This window comes from Sparus aurata, chromosome 22 (assembly GCF_900880675.1).
Source record: "Sparus aurata chromosome 22, fSpaAur1.1, whole genome shotgun sequence".
Classification (NCBI taxonomy): Eukaryota; Metazoa; Chordata; class Actinopteri; order Spariformes; family Sparidae; genus Sparus; species Sparus aurata.
Genome location: NC_044208.1, coordinates 19041436 through 19061526, shown reverse-complemented (window position 1 = coordinate 19061526; position 20091 = coordinate 19041436). Strand labels below are relative to the sequence as shown.

The window sequence follows — 20091 nt, the reverse complement described above, 5'->3', positions numbered from 1 at the left end:
GCTGCAATTGATTTGCAATGGTGCTACAGACAGTGGATATTTACACAGCTGACCCGTATCTTATTCTACTATCAGATCATAATGACAATTTTAGCAAATATAACACAAAAATTGTTACAGACTACAAATTTAAGGGGAAAAATACATAATGTTGCTTCAAACGCAGAAACACATGATTTGATCTGAACACAGTAAAATCAGTGTTCAAGATGTTTATAAAAAGATGCTTTAAGACACAAAAAGTACATTTTCCACTTTTATTTTCCATTGCACAGTAATCTCTATCTACAGAATTTCTAAACTTTTGTGGCAGCAGATAAAGTCATAAACATCCATGTGAAAGTTGCATAAAACTGTACAAGAAAAATTGGCTACAATGAGAAAAATACTGCAACCCACTGATAACTTGTTTGAATTTCCGGGACAGAAGATGGCATATGGCAGATAGACAGGACTCCCTCTTGCTGCTCGAGTGTGTGGACTGTAGGAATAGGAATACTGCATACTGTAGTGTATGGTTGAGAAAACAAATCACTCAAATATGGAACGAGAGAAAAACAAGTATAAGAAAAAGAAAAGAAAAAAACAGAAACACACAAATAACAGCTGGGTCGGAGGGAAAGACATTGAACAGGTTTTTTGAGGATGACCTCTAGCTAGAAGTAGTTATTTTTCTATTTTTCCTCGGAGTCCGGGTGGGGGGTGGGGGGGGGCTACCTACCGACATCCACACTACAACGCTAACTAAACACAGAAGAAGGCCATATCTGTAGCTGTGGGGACCAACGGAGCCAGTGGAAGACTCACCGGAGGAAGAGAGACTTCAAGAGGTCAAAGCTCAAAAGACTGAGGGAGAAGTCGAAGCATGTGTGCAAAGACTGAACATGCGCGAGTTAAGTTGAAACCCAGAAATTTGAAAGGTCATCCTCCGATGCTCGTTATTAAGCCTGTTATCGTAATCTTTTTTTTTAATCATCAGCGGTGGCTTGAGTTAGTGTAACGGACACGTAACCGGACACGACTGCCGACTGGTGAGACTAGGACATCGACATCAATTATTTAAAACAAACTCAAAAATATTTAAATCATATCACTTGAACGCACCCTGACGCACAGACAGACGTACACAGAGATGCACACATCCCCCCACACACACATACACACAGATGAATACCATAAATATATTGTTTGTGTCCGACCTGTAGCGGAATGGTTTCAGGTCTCATCAACCAACAGTTAGGCCACTTTAAAACATTAAACATTAGTCCAAATGTTACATTTGATGACATATTGTGATACAATAGTACTGTAAAATGGCTGAGTTCCATTGCAACTTGCTCCATTTCTCTTGAAACCGTGATGAAACGGCGATGACGATGACGACAGTCCCGAACGGACCTGATACCGGGTCTGTGAAGCCGTACCGTGTTTTTTTCCACATGACTCACGGAGTGACGTGCCAAAAACCGATGAACGCAATGGAAAAAAGCTAAAGCAACTCTTTGGCGTCAGAAAAAATATGGCCTCTCTCCTCTTGTTGTTGCTCGGGCAACCTCGACATTTACTTTCCGGTTGGTCTTAAAGATTGTCAAACTATTTACTTATATACAAATAAAGGTTTAAAAGCCTGGTAGACAGAGAGATACACACCACATTTGAGCTTTTACCGCAAATATGGATATAGAAACGAGATAATAATAATAATAGTAATAATAATAATGATGACGGTGAGGGTTTCTGACACCAAACATCTCTCGCACCTCAATAAATAAATATCAACAAAAGACGGACAACGTTCTCATACAGACTGTCAGCCAACAACTGGATGTCAATGTGTCAAATGTATGCCTTTAAAGGATTATACACCCATATTTTCGGTATCCTGCATATATGAGTACACGTGAAAAGTATTTCTACTCATAGTCACACGGAATTCGGAAAAACTCCTGAACCAACAAATCTGGCGCGCGACCACTAGCATTAGCATTAGCATTAGCATTTAACACCGATCCCATCGGCCTTGGTGGTCACGCTCACAGACTAAAGCCAAACCGTGGAAGTTCTCTGACTATTAGAGTGTGAGCGAGGCAGTTGAACGTCACACCAGACAAGGTCGCCAAACAAAGTCCTCAGGTAAAGCGAACAAAACGCCCTTGCTTCTGAGATTTCAGAGTCGGGCAATCCGATGCCGTCGTGTCCAGCGAGCGATAAATGATATATGCCTTTTATATCCTTGCCCTCCGTTTTTTAGATTCCAGCCCTTTTCATAAGGAGAAATTAATCTGAGTTTGTCAGACAAAAAAAGCCACAAAAACGTATATATTATATTTTTCAACAAATCAAACGTCATCCACTTTTACGACAATAGAAAAATAAGAGATTCTCCGATAATACAGACAGAGCAAAAAACCCCAACGAATAACAAATAGAGGGAATGGCAAGAAAAATAGAAATTAACACACACACACACACACACATACACGCTAGCCGCACACGCGCACACACTGTTGGTAACGATATGAAAGTCTGTAAGTACACAGAAGGAGAGTCTAGAGTGAAATATCCAGTGTACATCAGAATAAGTTGCTTTTTTTTAATCCCGGCGACTCTCTGCATAGAGGAGGTGTCACTGTCGCAGCACTTCCCGTGGGCTCTCCAGCGTTCGCCTCCTTCGGGGGCCCCTTCGCTCCCGTCTCCATCGATGAGCCGTCCCTTTTTCTTTAGTACTCGGAAGTGGATAACAGCGTTGCACATTTATTAGATTTATGTATATATAATGATGTATTTAGATTCTTTTTCCTTTCTTTTTTTACACTTTAAGAATTTTTTTTGTAGTCTGTTTCTTCATTAGGTATTTGTCTTTTTTCAGCCATGTTCGTCGGTTTCTGAATACCGGCCCCCTCGACGGGCCCCTCTGGAGCGGAGACAACGGTGAAAGGATGGGTTTTGGGTTTTTTTGGCAAATGAGAATGAAGAAATCTCCAGGCGCATGGGCCAATCGGCTACCTCAGTGGAGAGGCTGAACAGAGATAAAACGAAGAGACGAGAACATTTAAAAAAAAAAAAAAAAGACACCATTTATTTGCTCCCTCTGAGGTTTGTCCTTCTCCTCTGTCTACCCCTCAGTTCCACCCTAAGACTGAGGTGAGAACAGTATTCAACATTGTGCTAGGGAAGAAAATCCCAGGTGTCCCAGTGAAGAAAGGCTCGGAGGGATGGATGAGCGGACGGACAGACGGATGGGTGGGGGTCACGGTGAGTCCAAATGAGCCGATGGAGGGTGACTGTTGTGTCCGTGGAGCTCTGCTCCTCTTCCTCCCGTCGCTGATCAGAACTGGTACCACTTTTTGTCTTTGCACTTCAGCATCATCTGAAACAGAGGGAATGTTGCAGTAAGAGCGAGGTAGAAAGAATGTGAGGAACACCTTTCGACTGGTGAATTACAGAATCCACGATTGTCATGATTAATTCAAGGCTTAAAGGGAAACTCCACCAATTTTACACACTGAAGTGGTCTTCAACTGCATATACGATAAAGTAAAGTAGCTGCATGTAATCTGATAAAATGTACTCCAATGAGGTCGCTCTGTGGCTGAGTTGCATTGTGGGTAATGTATGCACCAGGGTTTGAAAGAAGCTATATGTCTTTTTTCCTGTGTATCTGTTCTGTTTGTTTGTTTTTTAACTATCCATGATGAGTCAAAACAGTGAGTGCTATACTTTAAAACCTGGCACCTACATTACACACAATGCAACTGAGTAACATCACTGGAGCCATTTTAGATGATTGCACACAAATGGCTTCGTTCTACTTTTTCCACTTATGAAAAGTACTCCCCAATGCCTGTAAACACACTTTAAAGTCTAAAACCTGGTGGAGTTGCCATTTAAAAGTCCCTCATCCACTACTATGATATCACATTTTGCCTTTTACCAAGTCAAATTTCAAGAATTGTTTGATACAAGTGACAGAGTACAGAGGTACAGTGTCAGGCTGGCTATGTGTGACAGTGGAGTGAGGTCCCCATCCACAGCACTGTGTACTTACCACGTGCACTTACTGCCCCCTCATGGATGAGCAGTGTAAGTATGTAATATATCTGAAAAACTAAAAAGAGTCTACACAGTTGCTCAGATGTCATTACCAGCTGAACAACTGAGACAGTGCTAATCAACAATGTCTCTCGCCTTACAAAGTTTATTACCATTTAGGATCTCGACCATCCCTATTTTTGTCTTTTACACCGATCTTTAAATGCACAAATTGAAGGAAACTTGATTTAATTCCATTTCTCTGTAAACAATTTATTTTAGCCAACACAACCGTGTAGTTTTCAATTCTTGCAGCACTGTGCCCATGTATGCATTTCCAGGCCTGAGCGTCCATGTTTCAGACTCACATCATGGGCATGTTTGGAAAAGGAATCCGCGCTGGCCATCATGGCAGCCGTCCTCTCGTCCAGCTCGCCCAGTTTCTGGCCTCTCTCGTCCAGCGCTATCCGGGCGCGTGCCAGATCTCCGACTATACCGGAGGCGGCCCCCTTCATGCCCTCGATGCCACCGGGGCCTGGGATGTGCTGGGCCAAACTTCGGGATGCCTTTCCAGCGGCTATCTCGCCAACTGAGCGAAGAGATTTGAGGAAAAATAACAGGGTGAGATGTGTAAGTCTGATGTTAACAACAGAGAACTGAACCACTGGTTGATCTGTATACGTGTAGGTTTGGCGTACATAGCTCCTCTCTGTCCAGAGACTGTGCTCCGCCCCCGAAGAGACCTTTAAAGAACCCTCTGTTCGGTGCCTCTGGTGTCTCCACTGGTGTGAAAAGTTCGCCCAGCATCTCCTGAAACATTAACACAGACATTACACTGCTACATCCAGTCTTACTGCCTCTGTGTCTTTACACAGCTGAAACATACAAAATAATATAAAGTACATATAATAACTGTATGTGTGTTCTTGTTGTTGTGTTCCAGTTGTTTTACATGACCATGTCAATTGACCTTAAAACTTGAGTTAGTGGTTGTACACCTCCGTGCATCAGTCATGTTGCTGTTCCTGAGCAATGGCGTCGAATGATGTTCATAAACAAATAAATAAATAATAAATAAATACATAATGATTTTTATGCCTCTGTGCCATGCATGGCATTATGTTTTCAGGTTGTCCGTCCCATTCCTCTGAATGTGTTATCTCAAGAACGCCTTGAGGGGATTTCCTTAAATCAGGAACAGATGTTCACTGATGCTCAAGGATGAACTAATTAGCTCAATAATTCAGTAATACAATAATAATACAGCAACTCTGATAACATTTTACACAAATGTCTAATAAGACAAAATGATGAGATTAAGACGTTTTATATCCAAAAGGTCAGAGGTTAGATCCACCGTGACATCATGATATTTAGCAAAACATCCTCTGTCCATTATTCAACGCCACAGCTCAGGAAAAGCAACCCCTGACCTGGTGTGTGGGAGCATATGCCATTAGGTCATAGTGACCTTGACCTTTGACCTTCCCCAACCAGAAATCCTAACCCCTTGAGATATCCTGTTGACAAGAATGGGTCGGACTGCCTTCAAGCCATGCACACGCTGTCCTGTACATGGAAACCGACCTGTAGGTTTTCACAGATGTCCTGGCTGTAAGTGATCCTCTGGATCTCAGTGGGGGAGCAGAGGTACATGGCCTGACCCAGGTTGGTGAAGCAGAACGTCCTGGCTATCCGCATGTCCGTCAAAGGCAGGTAGTTTACATCCATGAGCGGTCTCAGTCCCGGCACGCTAGACGGGGGGAAAACACAGAAAGGATTCAGGTTATCTTAGATTCGAGGCAAGAAATACCCTTTATATTACAGGTTTGGTCAGAACCTGATCAAACGAACACAAGTTTCATCACTTTAGCCGACTTTTTTTTATCATATTTGAGGACACACACGCAGACAGTCAGACAGCTGGACACCCTTGTTTTGTCAGACACCCATATGGACGGCTGTTCTGTCTCCCTCCTCTGGGGAAGTAGGGAAGATTAATGAGGATGAGAGACGGACTAATACACTCTTCCTCACTTTATATCCTTCCGAGAATAGTTCCTAGCCTCATCACGTTGGTTTTAAATTTAGGACAACATTTGGCGGTAGGGTAGTGCCGAGGCGGTCAGTGGTCAATGGCAGGTCTGCGGAGGCACTGGAGGTCTGAGGATGAGTGAGGGTGTGTTTTGTTGTGGGGGGTGCGTGAGGAAAGAAGTTTTTTTTTTTTGTCTGACTTTGAACGACTACTTGAGCAGAAGGAGAAGCTAAATTGAGGACGTGATACGACGACCCCGTCCGTCTCAGCGGGGACGGCGTTTACTTCTGCCATTTTAAAAAGACAATCTGTCGCCAAAATGATATTGTTAAATTAAGCCGGAACTTAAACAGCAGTTGCTTCACGCTCGTGGACTACAAAGAATTATAAATGACTCATAACGAGGCGGGCGCTGAGAAGATTAAACGGTCACCCAGTCTGCTTGGATACACATTGACTCAAATGGATTCCATTAGTGGCAAGTTTCACTGTAAAAAAGAAGAAGGAAGGGAAAAAAACATCTCAGTAAACTTTTTCGAGCTACTTCAGTTTCTAATCCACTTCTCCACAGTCCATCTGTGGGCTCAGAGTGTCACAAATACTCATTTTCTTTCTGCCAAAATACGGATAAATACCCAACTGTCATCTCAGTCCTTACCGACGACCCCGATGAGCTCATAAGCAACGGTCAGCCCTAATATAAAATAGCTAACTGGTTGACTAGCTGATACCTAGACACTGCTTTCTTTATATCTCCATCTAATTTTTGTAGTGTTTTGTATCATTTATATTACACATGTCGATGCTACGGAAGCCTTGAGGGACAAAAGAAAAGAAAATGTTGATCATTTCTTAAGTCTGATCTGAATGATTCTATTTCCTGTCTTTATGATTAAGAACAGGCGAGAAAAGGTTCTGCCAGGTTAATCTTTCCACGCTCCTTAAATTCTTTTTTTCATCAAAGAGAAGAAACAGGTGGGAAACATGCTTGGAATGGCAGAACACTGGCACTGATGTGCGTCAGCCTCTAGTGGTTGAAGTGAGTATTACAACAACAAACTCAACAAAATGATCCTGACAAAAAAAAAGTTGCATGCCCAACCTTTTTTTTGCACCTATTTTCACAGATTCAAATATAAAGAACAGAAAATCTATAGAAGAGGATAAGGGCCACTGTGAAAAAACATTGTATATTATTATTGTATTAAAGTGTATAAACACAGACTTACAAAATGGATCAAAATGTTTTTTTTTCTGCTCTCAGGGCTTCCGTACAATACTATAATATTAATAATAATAATTAATTAATAATAATATTAGTACATGCAAACACACTGACCATGCAGCATCTTTCTTTAACAAACAAAACTCAAGCTGGAATACTGTTCTCTGTGAAACACATAAGAGCACAAAAGGAGGCTGGTCTCCTCAAATCTAATGACACGAGTGTGATTTAATCCGAAGCGACTTTGATTGATACGCTTTTATAATAACCGTCTATTTGCGGCTGCCGCGTGTCTCACCTGAGGGTCATGATGTGGCCGTTGGCGCAGAAACACGCCACACATGCGCCCTGGCTCATCTGCACCACGTCCGCCCGCAGGATGAAGGAGGTCTCTGTGATGCTGTGTTTGTAGATGCAGGTCTGGGAGGGGAGGGAGATGACTTTGGCCTGTTTTTCTGAACACACCACGGCGTACTGGCTCTCGTTGAGGTCCTGGGAGGTGGAGGGGGACACCGAGACGGGCCTGCGCTTGCGGACCTTCTCTCTTTCCTCGCCGTCCGCTGTCACGTTGGGCTCGAACCACGGCTCGTACGCGTGGGGCACCAGGGCGCCGGTAGAGTCGAGGAAAGCCATCCGCATGATGCTGCCCTTGACCCGTACCAACATGCCTGATGGGTTGAAGGAAGAGGCTTGTCGTGAAAAAACTCTGATTTCATAATAAACATTGCAGCATCATCAGCTACATCACTTTTTTTCTCCATCCTTTCTCCTGACACCCACCAGTAGGCGCAATGATGACCGGCTGCAGTTGCCGCTGCTCCCCAGCGGGCGGCAGCGTGACGGCTAGAGCCAGTACGGTGCCCAGGGAGGTGCCCACGTACAGGCAGGGCGTCAGGGTGCTGTCCCCCTTCCGGGCAAAGCTCTCGCTGAAGTGGAAGGAGCTGACGGCCTCCTTCGCCTCCTTGTCGATGCTGGTGACGCTGGAGGAGCGCGAGCGGCTGAAGGAATTGTCTCGGTGGTCTAATGGGTTGGCACCCCGCGGCGGGCATACAGACAGGAGGACAGTAAGGGGAAAACAGAGAGAGGTAAAGCACCCGCAAAGGCAGCGCAGTCACAAGACAGAAAAAAAACACAGATATGGACAGTGTGCTGTGTATACGAAAGAAACATAGCGGTCGTCTTACGATTGTATTTATTTACGACTGATCTCTGTGAGATATTGACGATGTAGATGCAATAAAACTTTGAGAGAAACCCAAAAGTATGGGCTCGTATTCTTATCAGTGGATAGATCTCGTGATTTGAACTGCCACTTCATTTGAAAGCTAACTGATGCTGACTGTATATAATGCACACATCATCATCACATATATTATACAGTAGAAACAGTTGGCAGACAGATTCACATTTTAAAGAAATGTCCCATTACCAATCAATCAGCAGCTTTCATTAGTCTTAAACAACTCAGGCACTTAAGTGTATCACACTGGATCGTAAAACAAGCAGACAGATAAATGTTTTGGCACTTGCACATTTTTGATTTGAAACCTTTATTAAAAAAAAAATAATAATCCAATGTTCCTGCTACTAGAAAGGAGAAGATTTTTTAAAATGGACCAATCAAGGGACAGAGAAAGGAAAGACACGAAGAGCACAGAAGAGAAAAAAGAGAAAAAGCCGCAGGAAATTACAGAAAAAGCTTTTTACGGTGAGATGGAGTGTGCGTAGTTTAGCTTAGCACCACTGACCTCTAGAAAAGAACCCCCCCCCCCACCACCACCAAGGTCAAACAGTGGGAGTCGGCGGAGAATTTCACCCTCAATTTAATTCCCATTTTTTTTAGCTTGAATAAATTTCAGTTCTGGTCAGATCAGTGCTACTTTGTTTTAGTATTTTTTCCTCATGCAAAATTAGGAGAACATCTGCGCAGCTTGCCAATTGTGAGGCTTATAATAACCAGATGAGACTGGACTTAAAAAAATAAAAAAGGCATGTGGTGGAGTCCAGCTGACGTGAGGAGAAAGATATACTGCATTTCCATACAAATTGTTTGGAGACACGAAGTCAAGGCTTACCCAAGTCTGGCTTTAGCTCAGTAGGCAAGCTTAATTTCCGTGACATCTTTGCTGGAAAAAAGAGAACATCCCTCTTTACAAACACACATCTAAGCTAACACTTGATGCCATGCAGAAGCTAGGTAACTAGCATCAGGCTAGGATTGTGCACAAAGCTTTAAAAATACAAGAAAAAAAGACAAAAGGCTGTGGAACACGTGCCGGGTGGAGGTTTAAGTGACTAGAAGAGACACTGCATCAGAGACAACCCTGTAGGTCACAGAGGCATGCTGCAAAAGACAAAACAAAGGAGGTAATCTCTGACTGCACCACGCCCTGGAAGAGAGTGGACCGGTACAGTGAGACACATCGAAACCGCACAGCCATCCAGGACCCTCATGCCACAGGAGCATGCACCAAGAACAGGAAGGTAACAGGAAACAGAAAATACTGAACAGGAGATGGAAGAAGACAGTGGTAAAAAAAAAGGCTAGCTGAGTCTTTAATTTTTAGTTTTCCTTTTTCATTTCATAACCATTTAGGCAAACTTACCCCAAAGTGTCTCAAGTAGGAATAAATATTGTAAGAAACCAAAATGCGTTTGGTTTAAGCGCTGCTTCGCAAGTCATTTTTTGTTTTAAAAGACTGAACTTGTCAGTAGAAATGACAATGAATATTATTGTTTCTGCCTGTAGGGGAAAGAAATAGGGGGAACTCTATAATATAAATGAGCTATTCATCATGCATGCATTAAAATATTACATCCACTGATGGTTGTTACGAAGTAATGAAGATACGGCTAGCTTAAGTTTCTTTTTGGCGTAAAATCTGACAGAAACCTGTGGCTTTGACAAATAAAGAAATGTACTCAAAAACCCTCTAAATAATGACATCCTTAAAGGGCCAGCGCATGGGATTAATGCTCCGCTACAGTAGCCACAAAACAATGCAGAAAAAGCAGAAAAGCAAGAAGCATTCAGAGTTTATTTTGTCTATTCTGGGCTACTGTAGAAACATGGCAGAGCAACATGTCGGGAGGAGGAAGAGGGCCCACCTCGCTCCCTCTGCAGACGTAATAGATGTTTTCTCAAGTAACAAATGCATTAGAATTCTTATTTTCAGGTGATTCTACACTAATGAAGGCACAGTTGTGAATGTTATATTCCAGTAAACCTTTAATATCCTCAAGCTCAATTTGGGTTGGGTTAACCTTCATTCTCTTTATCATTCTGTGTTTTTTTGCCTGAATCAGAATTACATTTTTTGTGGAAGACGGCTTCGTATCGTATTGAAGATAGCATGCTAACCAGCTAGCCCCTGGTCAGTGTGTACCGCAAGAGGTGATGCTCTGGTAATAATAGCAAGCATTGTTAGCATACAGGTAGCAAACAACACCATCTGAGAGTTGACCGCTAGCTGCACATTAAAGCTTACTAGCTAATAGCAGATACAGCTAGCAGCAGTTAGTGGTTAATTCTTACATATTGCACCTTAAAGGGCCCTGTACACGCACATAGGCAGTTTCACTTATTCTGGCTGATTAGATCTGTCAGTCTGTCTACGCTGAGAATGACATGAGGTCACCAAACTCTATGAGCCAGTGAGAATAATAAAGATGTGACATCTTCTGCCCTCAGAGGGGCTGCAAAGCTAATAGGAGGACAGGTATAAAGTAATTTTTAAACACTTGTCGTGCGTGCGGGCTAATTAAAAAGATGTCAGGCTGGTTCAAAAGCCACGCTGGCTTGAGAAGGACCGGTCAGGGCGAGGTCAAACTCTCTGATCTCTGATGTCATTTTACATACCCACTCATTACCACCTGAATCTGAAAGATGGTAGAACCCAAAAAAGCCCTACCGACGGGACAAGACCCATTACCATCGAACACAATTCATTTCTCTGTTCAATCGACACACACTGAAGGTAGACAAAGACACATTCGGACAGATGAATTGCTCCGCACTCGTCGGCGTCATCACCACAGAGACGGACAGAGAAACGCCAACCAATGTAACTAAAAAAATGTACACGAGGGGGTCTGTTTGTAGGAAGTCAGGACAGATGTCACACGCAGGCACAAGTACAATATGACACTCGTGCTACATACATGTAGCATGCAAACGTTCGTCTAAGGTAGTCGATGCTCTACTGTCTGTATATGGACAGCCTATTGCCTGCCCTGCCTCCAGGTTAGCCTCTGCTCCGCTAGCCTTCAGTTCTCGGTGTACAGTCTTCTAACTGTACTTGATTACTTAACATGTGATGTAAAACATACAAGCTCCTTGTCATTTTGACCAAGAAAGAAACTACTGTTGTTTGTGATGTTAATACAGTTGGAACCATAAGATGGTGGAACAGAAGCTTACCCAGAACCTGGCTTTCTATTCGGTTCTACTGTATTCCCTCGGTAGTGACCATGACACAGAGGACAGAGACAGGTGGGGGGAGGGGGGACAAATCTGGACTTGTTGTCCTGCCTACTCTGTGGCCAGCCTTACCTCCTCTACCACCTCCATTGTAGAATTGCTGTAGATTGCTGTTTGACATCAACACTTTTGTGGGTGTGGGAGGGGGGGGGGAAGTAAAGTAGAGTAAATGTGCAGTTAGAAACACCCTCTGGCTCGCTGCCACACACAAGCCACCACTGTTTTACACCGATGAATCATTTTTGTTGTTTCCCGTGTGGAAAACTGGCCTTTTCGGATTCCAGACACTTTTGACTCAAAAACCACACTTTCAGGTGTAATACCTTCTACATAGGGCTGGGAAATCTATCAATATGATATCATTATCGTCATATGACGTGTGAAGGGTTGTCTTTTCCTGCTTTTAAAAGCCACATTGCAGTAAAGCGATGTCGTTTTCTGAACTTTCCAGACGGCTCTGCTACGTTGCGTATTTATCAAAAATCACATTGTGTTCATATTTTGTCGAAGCGCCAGTAGTCATCTGTGCAATACTGTCAAAATATCGATATTAAGGTATGTTTGGATTCGTTGGCCACTCCAAGCTTTTATGAAGTGTTATATTTTAGGAGATTTCAACATACAAAGGTTTATATTGTGTATCTCAATATAGTCTTAATATATCGCGTATATAATAATAGTATTTTAAGGCCAGCCCTCAACCACCAATGAGACAATGGGGTTTAATATTGCAGCTGCCTACTTTCAGTAAGAATCAGGAATCAATTGGGTAATATGATTATTGCATTTTGTCACATTTTTGCCTCAACTAAAAGCTAATTAAATCCCCCAAATTCCCTGGTCAGTTTGGATACAATACTAAGCAAAGATTGTAATTGTTTAAACTGCATTATAGTACTTTTTAAAGTATTAAATTACTGCTTTTTTTACGGTTTCTACACCTTTCAATGTTAAATGCATGACACTTTAAGTTTCAGTCATTCCAACTCAAACTATTCTTTGACTTCACCTTGATGATTTGACACTCCCTTGACACTCATGGCGTCTTTATATATTACACGGCAACTTATTTTAAGTTTAAACGGGTGACGGCGATTCTAAATGACTTTCTGCCACTGACAGCAGAAGAAAAATCTCCAAATGCTCCCCCCCCCGCCAGACTAAATGACTGTTAAGGCAGACAACTCTTTGCAGGGAGGACACCTTATCTCTCTCCGTCCTATGAATAATGCAGCGCAGACAGATGTATCAGGCCACAGTCTACTGGCGCAAGACATGGCGAGGGAGGGGGGAGCGGCGGGACAGCCAATCATACCTGGACACAGCGGCAGAACTCCAGACTTTGAGATTTTTGTTTTTCTGTCTGACCTTTTTTTAAGTCTGCTAATGCCAAGTTATGCCATAATGAGATGGATCTGGGCTGCGTTTTCTTCAAGCACCTTCAGCTGTAATACGAGCGATGTAAATTGGGAGGGGGAGGCAAATAAAAGAGCAACGGAGCCGCTGCGACGGACAATCTGGCCATATTTGTTGTATTCGCCGATCTGGAGGCTGTTTGATTTGTGTGTGCACCCAGACACATGTAATATTTAACTGAAGGGAGTATCTCTGCTCAAAAAATCCCAGAAAGTCAAAAGTTAATTCTCATAATCCGGCGACTGATATAACATGTTTCACCAGAGGATATTTTTCACAGTTATGCAGTTATGTAGTTGCTGATTATGCGAAAAAATACCCGAGGCCCCCATTCAGGTTGAACTTTCACATTTTTAAAATCCCACTCTGATTAATGTTAATTAACGGGGCTTCGGCAACAGAAATACAGAGTTTTGTTTCACAGTCTAATTCAATTTATGATTCTTTAGCTGTCACGGTGAATTAGCGAAGTCGGAGAGCAGACAGGTTTACAACCTATAGCACAAGAGAATTAAAATCAATGTACTCCTGTCTGTTGAAGCCCTGCGAAGCGATAAAAAAAAAAAAAATGCATGCACAAATGGGGAAAATTGCCTCGTAAACCCATAGACGCATGGTAATAAACTCAAACAGTGCATTTCTGAAGTGGAATGGAATTGACAGCCAGACTATTTAATGGTTCAAAAAAAAAAGACTATTCTGTGTAGTTCTGGTTTGATGAGCAACAATTTCAATAAAACTATACTGAAAGTAGACACTCTCTGAAACATTAATTCTTTCCTAACGAACGCTACCCTTTGCATTCAAATACGTGGTATTATAGGTTGTTCGACTGGTTCCCTGTTTGGGTTTCACGTCTGGGTGGCACAAAGCCTCTGCTATGTTACTCCTGAAGGACATGTTACCTGAAGTGGGGGACTTGCAGCGGTCCTCCGATGTGGCGGAGCCCTCGTTGATGTCGCACAGACCTGCGGAGGAGAAAACCATGTGAAAAGCGAGACGAACACAGGAACTTTTTGCGTTACTTTCTTGCACAAAATGCAAAAAAAACAAAATAAATTAAAAATGCCAACAACCACTTTCTATTCATATCTTTTTTCAAGAAACTTTCATGGCCTTAATATCCCCCCCCCCCTTCAATTCGCAAACTTAACAAAAAAATCCACTGTGGTGTTCAGCTTTTGGGCGTATGACTTGACCTCATCGTATACTGCCACTTTAGAGAGCCTCGGATATATAAAAAAAGGGATTGGAGATTGGACTCAGCCGTATCTATAAATCGATGTTTCCCGTGTTTGATTCTCTTCGCAGGCGGATAAAACTGACCGACAGACCAGCCAATCAAAAAACTTCAGCTCTGCTTCTTTATCGCTTTCTTCATCTAGTTTAGGGTCTTATTCCTCCCTTTGCCGCGTGCATGTGGGTGATGTGGGTGTGCCTGTATGTGTGTGTGTGCGACATTGTCCTGCGAGGCAGAAAGCCAAGCAGACAGCAGCTCCCTGTTGGCAGGGAAACACAGCTGGATGCCTGATTACTGCTTGCGCTCGCCAAGCTCTGACAGGTGCCAGCCCACTGCTCACCAACCAGTCAGTGACACCAGATGCTCTGTGTGTATTTACATGTGCACAAGCTTTGTGTATACGCGCGTGTGTGTGTGTGTCTGCGCACCATAAATAAGTCACTCATTATCTCGCACGCAGGCCACTAATTCATCCGTCAAACTTTCGCCTCAGCATGGGCAGTGCGTCGTCATGAGACTGCGGCATCCTCCGCAGTGGCCGCGCTGCCGTCGTCTGACACAGGGTGGCAGTGTGTCCATGCTGAAAGCGCCTTACAGTCTATCAGAAGAGGCTGCAGTGTTTGTGTAAAAAGGATGGGCTGTGAGAGTGTGTGTGTGTGTGTGTGTGTGTGTGTGTGTGTGTGAATGAGATAGACAGGGAGAGGCAGATGGGCAAAGGCAGAGTTATTCAAAGTGCCGCGTTGTGTGTCAGCCTCATGAACTCGATGCATTTCAGAGTGTGTTGTTTTAATGATTCATTCTCACATTCGGATCGGTGTGAGGATGTGCTCAGGGGTGTGGGACCTTCGGGGTTACTGGAGTCTAAGTAATAACTGTTAGTCGGCTCCGCTGGCACAGAGCCACCGTAATGTTCCCTGAAAGGCTGCTTATAATTCTAAATCAGACCTTTAGTGAAAATAAACCTTGAATGCTAAATCAGAGTTTCGCCCCTCAGTGTATTCCAGGAGTTGTTTTTTCAAAAGCCTAAACCTGCCGTTTGTGTTTGTCTACCTAAGAGTGGTGCTTAATGTTGTGTGAATCTCTGTGCAATTTTCCCCCGATTGTTTGACTTGCCTTTCAGAGGTCCCATATAATGCTCATTATCAGATTCATAGTTTTATTTTGAGTAGCTAGTAGAAAAAGTTTACATGTTTAATTTTTAAAATTTCAATTATTCTCGCACTGCCCACTCATTCAGCACAGCTCTATTCACCCTCCGTCCAAACGCTCAATTTTAGTGCCTATGTCTTTAAGGCCCCGAAGCCCCAAAAGCCCAGTGTTTCCTGATTGGTCGGCATACAGAAGCCCGAGCAGGCAACGCCCACTGGGTTTCCTCCTCGGCCCTACTAGTGTTTTTTTTGCATCCACAGCCGTGCTGGGAGTGTTGCTGAGGGCGGGAACTGTGTAGTTGTGACATCACAATGTAACAGAGTTCCTGGCATCTCATTTGTAGGCACAATTTCTAAATTCGGGCTTGGTGCGTTTCTTTGTAGCTTTTGCATGTCAATACTTTTACAGTAGCACACAGACCTGCTTTATGGCATGGAAATCTATCTACAATATGGGACCTTTAAGACGACAGCATGATCAAGGTTAGCTAAATCAGATGCTGAGACTTAACAACTTAGCTTGTAACTTAATAGCTGAAATTCAAAAAGCTAGAGGAAATACAATTAATTAAAAATGTTAAAGAGTTACATTCAAAGTCTGAACAATCTGACCAAGTTCAGCTGAAGAAATGAATAAGCAGTGCACAGTAGGTTTAAAGCTTTTGTAACAACCTAGCGCTGAGGCTGTGCTGACAAAAATGCCAAAAACTCCTTCTGTTATTTGTGGTTGGAAAAAGTTTAGATGTCCTTCATATCCCATCTCCTCATTACCTCCAGAGGGTTGACGTGTCTTTCTTGGCGAGCGGGGCTGTCTCTGGTAGGGGTCATTGGAGCCGTAAAGCTCGACCGTCCCCAAGTTGAGCACCACTGTCTTCTGGATGTAGTCCACCACAGCCAGACCATTACTGTTGCCAAACACCACACTGGAGGGGGTTGGGGGATGGGGGGATGGCAGAGTCAAGGAGGAAGAGGAGGAAAAAAGATCGAAAACAAAAGATGATGGTTATGAGAGGGGATTTAATTATTTTTTACAGCCAAAAAGGCTGTAGTCAAAGCAGAAAAACAGCGAGAATGTCCAAATTTTTCCTGGCACTCATAAATTGAGTTGACAGGCCAGCTTGTCACTGTAGTCTTGAGCAGTCGCTGATTAAACTGCGAAATTGAATGCATGTCCATTTTGCATAATTCCTCTTTATAGATTTCAGTCATTTTAGGGATAAGGATGACATAGTTGATTTGCCCGGTAAACAAAAACAGTGGGAACTTCTCATGAAAGACCTCTGCTCGGCGCTAGCCATGACTAAGACGCTGCTGTCTGTATACTTACAGGCCGTAGGAGGAATTGAGCGCGAGACTTGTGATCTGCTGAGGAGGCTCTCCGCTCACCCACACTAACTGGACCACCAAATCTACCTGGTAACCGGGGGACTGCTTCAGAGGAGTGCTGCGCACTCTGGAGGGGAGGAAAGACAGCGAGAGGGAAACAGAGCGGAGCGGAAAAAGAAAAAAATATTTCAGACAGAGAGAATGACAAGTGGTGCGGCTGCAGCTCTGAAACAGTTGTGTGTCGAGGGTCTGGCATGAGTGGCTGCGAGGGGGGGATGATGGGGAGGCTGCGGCTGAGAATCCTTCAGGCGCTGACTAAGTCTGTGCAAGAGTGCTTGAGGCAAAAGACAAGACCCTTGTGTGCACGAGTGTGTGTGAGAATGTGTGGAAAGCGCTCCCGATGCCACTGAGAGTTTATGTAAGTGCTTGTGCATGCGTGTGTGTGTGTTCCGTACTTGAGGCAGGGTATGTTGCCTCCATCAGAGTTGTTGCTGCTGGTGGAGGGGTGCGAAGGTGGGCCGCTCGTCTGAGGGGAGGCGCCGGGAGTGGGGTGCGCCGACGAGTGTTCTCCCCCTCCGCCCCCGCCTTCTGGAGACTCTATGTCGTTGAGCTCGTACTGCATTCGCACCTCTAGTAGCTGTATAAGACAGCACACACACACACACACACACACACATTCACATTAAAGATTGGAGCAGATCAAAATCATGATAAAGGCACCAAACTGTCTCCATGAGTTCCTCCGAGTGTGGGAATAGTTATACGACAGTGATTGACATCCACACACACACACACTCACAGAGATTTGCTTGACGAGACGTGTTTGTGTGTGCGTGTGTGTAGGCAGATTGAGAGTCAAAGAGGTCCACCCATACTGAAATATTCCATTCCTTCTAAGTCCTCCTTCAGGCTACTTCTCTGCAACCTCCGCCTTCGCACAGTCTAAAACACACACACGCACACACACACACACACACACACTGTGCAAAAGCTGGTCTCTTTTGCATTCTGTCTGTCTCATTAGCCCCACTGACATGTGGGAGTGAAGAGTGATCAGCGGCCCTTCTTCAAACTCTTACTCCCGCCTGTGTCTGTCCTCCTCTACCTTCATTTCTGCAAGGTTACGGCGAGGTGTGCGACCTCGCGCCGAGGGAGGGCTGCTCTCCTAATTACACCTCATCCTGATCCACATCCACGATCACACGCGTAGGGAAAAAAAGGACTTTACTGACACACTCATCAACGCTCGCGGGCAGTCACCCACAGGAAAGGAGCCCTAACAGGTGAGAAGGCCGAATCGAATCGAGGCGCTTGAACTCTAGGGATTGAAGACAAATTTTTTTTTTTTTTGGAAGAAACAAAAAAGTCGAGTAGTTAGGAGACGAACGGCGCAGAGCACACAGAGGGCAGCAGCTGCAACATTAAAATTCATTTACAGACCTGCGAGGAAGAAAAAGCACATCATAGCACCACCCACGCGCTTTGATTGACAGGCGATCTCTGTCTGGAGGAAGTCTAGAGCGGCAACAGCACAGCAGTGACTGCACAGCAAGCCAAATCGCTGCCAGAATTATAAAAAACAACAAAGTATCTCACTTGATACCAATTAAACACTCCACTGCTTCAGAGATGTGTACAACACATATGATATAGGCGCATCCGCACCGGTGAAACAGCATTTCCCTTTAAGCCATTAAACACCGGCTCCCTCACACCCCCATAAGCACTTACGTCGCTATCACGGCAGATTATAATGACAGTCTAGCTTTGCTTGTTCACTGCTCCGTCTGTTGGCATGGCAACCATACTGCCTTTGACTAGGCAGATCTTTGACTGCATCAGCGTGTGTGTGTGTGTGTGTGTGTGTGTGTGTGTTTGCGTACATGTCTCGACATCTCAAAAACAGCAGAGAAATTGAGCGCTGAGGGTGAGCGATAATAAACAAAAGCTCCATGTATTCTTGATGCAGAGCCACGGAGTTATATCCGAGAAAACGCATCTTTTTTTTTTTTCCTCCTTCTCCTCGCAAAAATAAGCGTAGAACCCACCTGCACCACCTCAGTAGTTACTTCCAGCTTGCTGAAGCGGTAGATGATAACGTTGGCTGACACCCCGGCCACACACAGCATCCGGCTCTCAGGGCACCAGGCCATGATCTGAATAGCAAAGGGGTCCTCGTCGGACGTCTCGGTGCTGCCCTTGTCCTCCTTGGACCGGTTTCTGTCAAACACCTTGGCTGTTTTGAGCTTATAGAGCACCTGGAGCATTACTGGGAGAGAGGAGAGAAGAGAGAAGTGTCAGCTGGCATCCAGGGACATCAGAAATATAGACTTGAGCTAGACTTTACTTTTTTAGTTTATACTGACTCCGAGAAGGTTGGTACCCAAATTTAGAAAACATTTTATTTGAAAAAAGAAAAAAAGGTGCTTTGTGAGACTTTCATAATGTTCTCTTTCATTTCTGTCTCAACTTTCAATTAAAGCCCAAAATGTAATTATGTTGTCCATTGTTTCTTCGAAAAACCTTCAAAAGTTGTTATTTCTGTGAAGCGCAAACAAAGCTTATCCGCTCAGGGAACTCACTTGCGGAGGCATCCCAGAACTTCACAGTTCCATCAGCATGCCTGGGAATTCAAGAGAGGCAGAAGAAGATAAAAGTAGAGGAACACAAGAGAGTTGAGTTCAATTTGTGTCCTTTGTTCTCACAGTTTTCTGTCTTAACTTTTGAATCGTAATCTGATTAAAACAAAAAACATCTCTAGAAAATTAATTGGGGACATTTTGTAAGTTTAATTTGCTGTGTTCTAAAGCATTCAGAACAAAATCTGATGTAAAAAAAAAAAAATGTTAATTAAATATTCATGAGCTAATAGATTTTGTTTAGTCCCTGATTAATCAGCATGGAGCTCTTCTTCAGAGGAATTTCCCTATATAAAAATCTATGACAGGGAAAGTTGTTTAAGCAGATGGTAACCAGTAGGTATACTATATATATATATGTATATATATATACATATATATATATATATATATATATATATATATATATATATATATATATATATATATATATGTATATATATAAGTTATTCTGGTGATATGCTAACCCCTATTTGCTTGGAGCATTAATTAGACAGTTGGCCAATTCTCACGTATCGCACCTTTAATTGACTCATCGTTGCAGCTCTAC

The 20091-nt window shown here is 43.5% G+C and overlaps 1 protein-coding gene across 2 annotated transcripts in view; it reads right to left on the bottom strand.

Annotated features, from left to right (window-relative positions):
* Positions 1-243: 243 nt before the first annotated feature.
* Positions 244-20091, bottom strand: part of stxbp5a (syntaxin binding protein 5a (tomosyn)) — a 104613-nt gene continuing 84765 nt past the window's right edge. Inside the window, exons 15-28 of one of the 2 annotated variants that reach the window (XM_030405180.1) lie at positions 19485-19525; positions 18951-19171; positions 17358-17539; positions 16904-17029; positions 16348-16499; positions 14094-14156; positions 11845-11898; positions 9368-9418; positions 8073-8354; positions 7591-7960; positions 5620-5785; positions 4731-4842; positions 4401-4621; positions 244-3370 (exon numbers count right to left, since the gene is read on the bottom strand). In XM_030405180.1, coding sequence (XP_030261040.1) covers positions 3329-3370; positions 4401-4621; positions 4731-4842; positions 5620-5785; positions 7591-7960; positions 8073-8354; positions 9368-9418; positions 11845-11898; positions 14094-14156; positions 16348-16499; positions 16904-17029; positions 17358-17539; positions 18951-19171; positions 19485-19525 — 2083 coding nt within the window. In that variant the 3' untranslated portion in view covers positions 244-3328. The remainder of the gene's footprint in view (positions 3371-4400; positions 4622-4730; positions 4843-5619; positions 5786-7590; positions 7961-8072; positions 8355-9367; positions 9419-11844; positions 11899-14093; positions 14157-16347; positions 16500-16903; positions 17030-17357; positions 17540-18950; positions 19172-19484; positions 19526-20091) is intronic. The other variant, XM_030405181.1, reaches the window with a different exon arrangement.